The sequence below is a fragment of the Meleagris gallopavo genome, chromosome 2 (genome assembly GCF_000146605.3).
Source record: "Meleagris gallopavo isolate NT-WF06-2002-E0010 breed Aviagen turkey brand Nicholas breeding stock chromosome 2, Turkey_5.1, whole genome shotgun sequence".
In the NCBI taxonomy this organism is placed as follows: Eukaryota; Metazoa; Chordata; class Aves; order Galliformes; family Phasianidae; genus Meleagris; species Meleagris gallopavo.
Window position 1 is genome coordinate 36,980,521 of NC_015012.2, and position 6,906 is coordinate 36,987,426.

General features: G+C 42.3%; 1 protein-coding gene across 1 annotated transcript in view; it reads right to left on the reverse strand.

Moving 5' to 3' along the window:
* Positions 1-6,890, reverse strand: part of TBCE (tubulin folding cofactor E) — a 25,145-nt gene extending 18,255 nt beyond the window's left edge. Inside the window, exons 1-3 of the mRNA XM_010706991.3 lie at positions 6,848-6,890; positions 6,461-6,575; positions 4,255-4,339 (exon numbers count right to left, since the gene is read on the reverse strand). Coding sequence (XP_010705293.1) covers positions 4,255-4,339; positions 6,461-6,560 — 185 coding nt within the window. The 5' untranslated portion in view covers positions 6,561-6,575; positions 6,848-6,890. The remainder of the gene's footprint in view (positions 1-4,254; positions 4,340-6,460; positions 6,576-6,847) is intronic.
* Positions 6,891-6,906: the final 16 nt, after the last annotated feature.

Consider the following 6,906-nt stretch of genomic DNA (forward strand, 5'->3'; position numbering starts at 1 on the left):
AAAAAAAAAAAAAGTCCTTTCATTGCATTTATTTACAGTATTGTATGGAAACTGCTGAATCACGGCCTGAACCTCTAATTGATCACCTGAGGTGAGCAGTGAGTCAGCCACGGGTGCACAGGTGAAGGCAAATCACCTGTGCTGCAGGAAGGGATGGAGCCTGGCTGCACCTCTCCTAGACCCATTTAAGAGCTGACTGCCAGTGGGGGAGGATCTTTTCTGGACATTTCTTCTCTGGAGTTTTGTGGCAAACCCAGGATGCAGGTAAGCATTCTATCTATTCTCTTTTTGTTATTATAACCTGCTTAGCCAAATTCTCTTGTTTATTTCATAATTATAGCATCTTTATATTCATTGATTATACAAGTATGAAGTATTCCATCAGCTGCTATTGCTCATCAGAATTCAGAGTGTTAGAGAAGCAGTTTTCTAAGTTAAGGATATTACTGACAAGGTTTGAGAAAAAAAAACATGTAACATGTAAAAAATGTATTTTTATATATGTATATATACATACACTACATAAAGAAACACTGTAAAAAATTTACTACTATATTTGAAAAAAAAATAGAGCAAAGACTTGGTGATTTTGTGCTGGTTTTCTTTTGGGGGGGTGAGGAGAGTTAGTTTTTATAACTTTTTGACAAAAGGAGGTGTTCATTTTTAGTGAAGCTTGACTTCATCTTCACAATTGGTACATGAACTACAAGCCTATGTGCATAAATTATGCCTGTTCTCTGTCTCCAGAGAGACTAAAGAAAGCAGAGTACAAAGGACAGGTATTGTAAGGACAAGATGCTGAAAGATTACTATATTAAAATTGTTATGGATTATGTGCAGCCTCATTCAGAAAGTTGATTTTTGAAATAAGAATTGAAATTATTCTCTGAGCCTGCATTCCCTAGGAGCATACTAATGGTTGCTGGAAAAGCAGAAGAGTCTACACACATATATAAATATTATACATACAGATGTAAATCTTTCAGGTTCTTGAAATCCAGAACATCTTCAGTTGATTCTTCTGTCCACAGAGAATGGAATGGCCAGCTAATTACTTTACTATTTTGCCTACAGCAGAATATAACCAGCTTCAACTTGGAAACTTCAATTGAATTCAAAGCATTTAAGAAGCAACTTCTGTTGATAAATTCAGAAGATGTGGTTGCCTTAACAATTTTCTACTCTTTAGCTAAGAAAAATCATGTAACGTTGAATTAATTTTCTTCCATAAAGACAGTCCTCATGCTCCTCAAGCCTCACTTTATTTTTATCATTAGTTAAAGGGAGGGGAAAAGTTCTCCCAGACTTCTTTCTTTTTTGTAAAGAACAGATTTTGTTTTATCATCTCACTTTCTGCTAATGAAGTCTCTAGGGTTCCCATCATACGCAAATGTGGAAGTGGAAAAGATACAGAAGACTTTCACTACTGAATATAACCTACCTTTTCCTGCTGATCCCTGTTTAGCTAAGGATAACCAATAGCATTCCCAGAAGGGATTTCAAAATAGCTACTTTTAATTCTGAATTTTTTAATAGGTAAACTCTATTGATTCAATGTGTGGCTGAACAGCTCCGCTTGCTGGCTTGAGAGAAACTTTAATGTGAACCGATAACAAAGTACACATATTCTCGTCTATTCTTTAAGGAGCCCTGAATGCTCCCAGGTCCTGATGGAAAACCCCCCTTGCTCCTTCAGGGCATTTTACTTGTCCCCATAAGATCTTTTAGCAGATGCAAGACTAGGCTTACTTTCCCTGCAATATAGGAATAATCACTTTAATCTCAGATCTTTTCTTCACTGTGATATTTTACAGCCACAGCACTATGACGTGGAAGGGACTGGGAACTACATTTGGATAAGAGGAAGTGATAAGAGTCGCATATTCAAAGAAATGGGATGCCATTCAGAGGGACCTTAACAGGCTAGAAAGGTGGGCCTGGGAGAACCTAATGAGGTTCAACACAGCAAAGTGCAAGGCTTTGCACTTGGTTCAGAGGAATCCCAGGCATCCATACAGAGTGGAAGGAGCAGTCCTCAAAAGCAGCCTGCAGAGAAGGACCTGGGTGTCCTGACAGATGAAAAACTTAACATGAGCCAGCAGTGTGCCCTTGCGGCTCAGAAAGCAAATGGTATCCTGGGCTCCATCAGAAGAGGGGTGGCCAGCAGGGACAGGGAGGTGATTGTCCCCCTCTATGCTGCTCTTGTGAGGCCCCATCTGGAGTACTGTGTTCAGGTCTGCAGCCACCAGTACAAGAAAGACAGAGCTGTTGAAGAGGGTCCAGAGGAGAGCCACAAAGATGATCAGGGGACTGGAGCACCTTCCCTATGAAGACAGGCTGAGGGAGCTGGGCTTCTTCAGCCTGGAGGAAAGAAGGCTGTGGGGTGACCTCATTGCAGCCTTTCAGTAACTAAAGGGAGCCTACAGACAGCAGGGGAATCAACTCTTTGAAAGGGTAGATAACTGCAGGATGAGGGGAAATGGTTTGAAGTTGATGGAGGGGAGATTTAGGTTGGATGTCAGGGGGAAGTTCTTTACAGAGAGAGTGGTGAGGTGCTGGAACAGGCTGCCCAGAGAGGTTGTGGGTGCCCCGTCCCTGGAGGTGTTCAAGGCCAGGTTGGATGGAGCCCTGGGCAGCCCGGTCTAGTATTAAATGTGGAGGTTGGTGGCCCTGCCTGTGGCAGGGGGGTTGGAGATTCATGATCCTTGAGGTCCCTTCCAACCCTGGCCATTCTGCATGTAATTCTGTGTGAAATGGAAACAATCTTAATTTCCACTAGCCGAAAACACAAGCTCTAGAGTTAGCAAACACAGGCACCATGACTATATGTTTTTAATTATTCTTTCAGAGGAAATTCTCATAACAAATTCTTTCTGGTGAATTATTCATTGAAAGCAAAATGAAGTGGATATAGAAATATACTATCTCTGGCTCAGAAAAATCTCTGAACCATGATTAGCCAAAACTAGCAGTACCCTGAAAAACTGATTACTATGTACTCTTCTTGTTCTTTCACACTCGTCCAGTCACCTGTTATTAGCCAATGTCAGAGGCAGGAGAGGAAGCATCACAAATCTTTGGAATCACTGAATTCAGCTATTCTTTTGACTCGCATTCACAAAGAAGTTTAAAAAGAAAAAGATTATTTGCTTATCTTATTGCCAGTAACTTAAACTTTATCTATGTAAATTAGCAGGGGGAATTCCTTTGTCTTACATTTTTTGATAAAGCAAAGAGAAACTTCATCCTAAAGTAAGGCTGCAAGACTACAGGCAACTTTTAATCCATTGTCTTGTTTTGCCACTTCATATTGTGGTCAAGAACACCATTAACATAACACCACACACAATCTTCAAAAGCAGGCAATAGAAAACAGGAAAAATATGAGAGCAGGTCAAGTATTTCTGTGATACAGCCATGGAATATTGTTGTATTCTCTATCACTCCAGGACCTTACTGAGCTAGTAGCCCTTAATATTTTAAGAGTCACTGATGAACTTTTCTTCTATGAATTCATCCACTTAACTCTTACTTTTGTTCTTAAACTTAAAGCTTTTAGCAGCTGCAGTATCCCCTGAGACAGAAATCAACAGCTTGCTGCTGTTGGCATTGCCCCTGAAGACCTGCATTCCACAGTTTCAAATGTGTTAAATGTTTGAGTCTTCAAGTTTAAATATGATGTACATAGACACATTTTAAATATGTTTATAAACTTTTAAAGGCCACACAACTATACTGTGTTTTCCACACATTAAACGTAACTGAACTTAATAATTACTCACTGGTACAAGTGAATCCAAATAATTAACAGGAATTTGGTGTTTTGTCATAACAACATGCGTGAAAGCCATTTTAAAGGCAAACCAAAACTATATCTAAGAGAGTTAATAATGATCAATATTTCACTTACATAGAAAGGTAAGTAGCACATACCGACTCCCTTTTTGAAGTAGACTGTAAAGGGCTACTCAAGGTAACATCAGGAGTAACAATATAAAAAACAATTACATTTTATGACATACCCCTGAAACCATCAGTTCTACTTTCTAGGGATTTACTGCATTGCAATCCCTGTAACTGATCAATAACTACGCAACAGTCTTTTTGGCATAGCTAGTCACGACATCCAGACTCATCTTTTTAAAAACTGGCAAACTGATAACAAAATGATGTATCATAAAAATTGAGGAAGTGCATTTTCTCATGGCCGTTTTGCCAATATGCATGACATGTTAACACGAGGAATAAACTCACCTGCATTTAAAATACTGCGTTCCTTCATAGGTACCATCATGTTTTCCTCTCTGAGGATCATCCCATTCCACTCCAAGCCAAATTCCTGAAAAATATTGTAGCTACGTTTTTATATTTATGGTATCATAGACACAGAAACATGGAACAAACCTCTGAGGTTCGCCTAGCCTTTCCACACAAAACAGGGGATTATATCTAGCCCTAGACCAAGTTACTCAGCTAAGTCTCTATCTAGCCAGATCTTGAAGATCTCTGAGAGATTTCAACCTCTCTGAGTAGCCTGTTTCAGTGCTACATTACTTTTGTACTTAAAAAGACTTTCTTGTTGTCAAATCTGAACCTTCCATGACACAATTTGTGGCTATTGCCCATTATTATATAATTTAATACCTGCAAGAAGAATTTGCCACTGTCATCTTCATAACAGTCTGCAAAAAGGCTGTAAGGCTACTATTAGATGTCACCTAATTTTGCTCTTTACCACACTACCCAAGCCTAGCTCCCTTGACTACTTGTCTACACGAGACGTGGTCTACAGATGTGGTCCTCTGGGCAGCTTCATACTGGATAATCTCCAGTTCATCCTCATTCCTCTTGCACTGGAATGGCTCAAACCAGATACAATATACTGAGTGCAAACTTACAAAGAACATCTGCCCTCAGAAGGGGGCAACAGATTCCTTTAATTTGTTGGCCATGTTCATCGTTCTACAGTAACTTGGTACAATGCACACTTTGCCTCTGTCAAAAGCTCACTGTTGGTTCACATCCATCCACGTAAATTATCAAGTTCTTTACAACATGCCCTGTAAGCTATTAGTGTTTGCCAGTTTGTATTGATACATGGGTTTATTTCACACTACATGTGGAAATTCATACTTCTAGAATCTCTTAGGCCCAAATCTAAAGTTCATTAACCTTGGCCTGTATTGCAGTTCTGGTTACATCAGACAGTTGAGAGTGAACTCTGTGTATTTCCAGACAATAATGAAGATGTTGAACAATAATGATCCACAGTTTAGTTCTTGGTTACTCATATATTACCAGGCAGCTGTCAAATCATTGATTATCATTTTTCTGCTTGACAGACCAGTGGACTTTCAATCCACCTAACAGTCTTTTCAGCTGGTTTGTATTTCTCCAGCTTCCAAACAATTACTATTATTATTATTATTTAGACATTGTCTAAAAAGTTTTATTAAAGAATATTACATCCCCCATTCTCTTCATCCATATTCCTAGTCATATAATCACAGCAAGACCTTTCATTTTTGACAAAGGTCAAGGTATTCCAATTATCATCTTGTCCTTCTATGTACCTGGAAACAGATTCCAGGGGAATGTGCTCATGATCCTTCTGTGAGGTGAGGATGATGAACCTACGGTTCCCTGGTCCTCTTTCTTGCTCCTTCTAGAACGGAATGCAATGCTGGTCACCTCCAAGCATTAAGCAATCTTCCCATCCCATCATCAGTTTTTCAAAGATGGCATAGAGTGCTCTCACAGCTGAACTGGTCAGATCTTTCAGCAAACGGAGCTGAATCTTATTTTGTTCCAAGCACTGGAGTATGGAATCACAGGAGTGCCCAGACTGTTTATCTCTTACTGCTGACTGCCTCCTCCTAACACTGTGCCTGTACACAGAGAGATCAGCAAGCACAGTTCACAGAATCATTCAGGTTAGAAAAGACCAGTAAGACCATCCAACCATCCGCCTGTCCCACTGTGCTCACCAACCACTCAGAGTCACATCCACATGTTTCCAGAACACCTCCAGGGACCACCGCATCACTTCCCTGGGCACCCTATGCCTCACTGCTCTTTCTGAGAAGAAATGTTTCCTAATAACCAACCTCAAACTCAACTTAAAGCTGCTACCTCTCATCCCAGCACTGCTACCAGCGAGAAGAGGCTGAACCCTGTCTCGCTACAACCTCCTTTCAGGTCATGAGAGCTAGAGAAAAAAGAGGTGCTAAGAGCTTTTGGTAGTAAAGAAACTGTAACCACCTCCAACCAGAAGGACTTAGGCTCCTCTGCCTTGTAAACAGAATTTACCTGAGTTAGGAGTTGCCATATCTACACAAAGATACACGCAGGTACAAAACACGTAAACTGTTAGCTTCCACTTATCGCAGCTGAATTAAGAGAAGCACCATTAGAATTGCAGCTGGCCACTGTTTGGGCTGTTCGGCCCGGCGCTGCTTACCTGCATGAGGCGGGACGCTGCCGACGTAGCGCACGGTGCCGTACTCCGTGCCACACAGCACTCTCCTGCCCAGCGCGTCAGCGGGCACACAGGCGGCCATCCCGGTCCTCACACACCTGCAGTGACGGAACCGACGTCCTTAACACGGCCGAGGCGCTGCCGTTACAGCGGGCTCTCCTCGCACAGCCCAGCAGCGCGGTGACTGCAGGTAAGCCTCGCCAGCCGGCCCCAGCGCTCCTCCTCACGGAGCGAGTTGGTGGCGATTGAGAGCTCGCAGCCTCCGTGCGCCCCAGGCCCCGGGCGTGAGGCTGTTATAGCGAACGGCAGCCCCTCGGCCCGGGGCCACGGCTGTGGGAACGGAGGGTCGCGCCGGCCGGGGCCACACACCCCGTTCTATTGGTGGCTGCGCGTGGAGAACATCCGCCGGCAGCCACGGCCCACCGCAC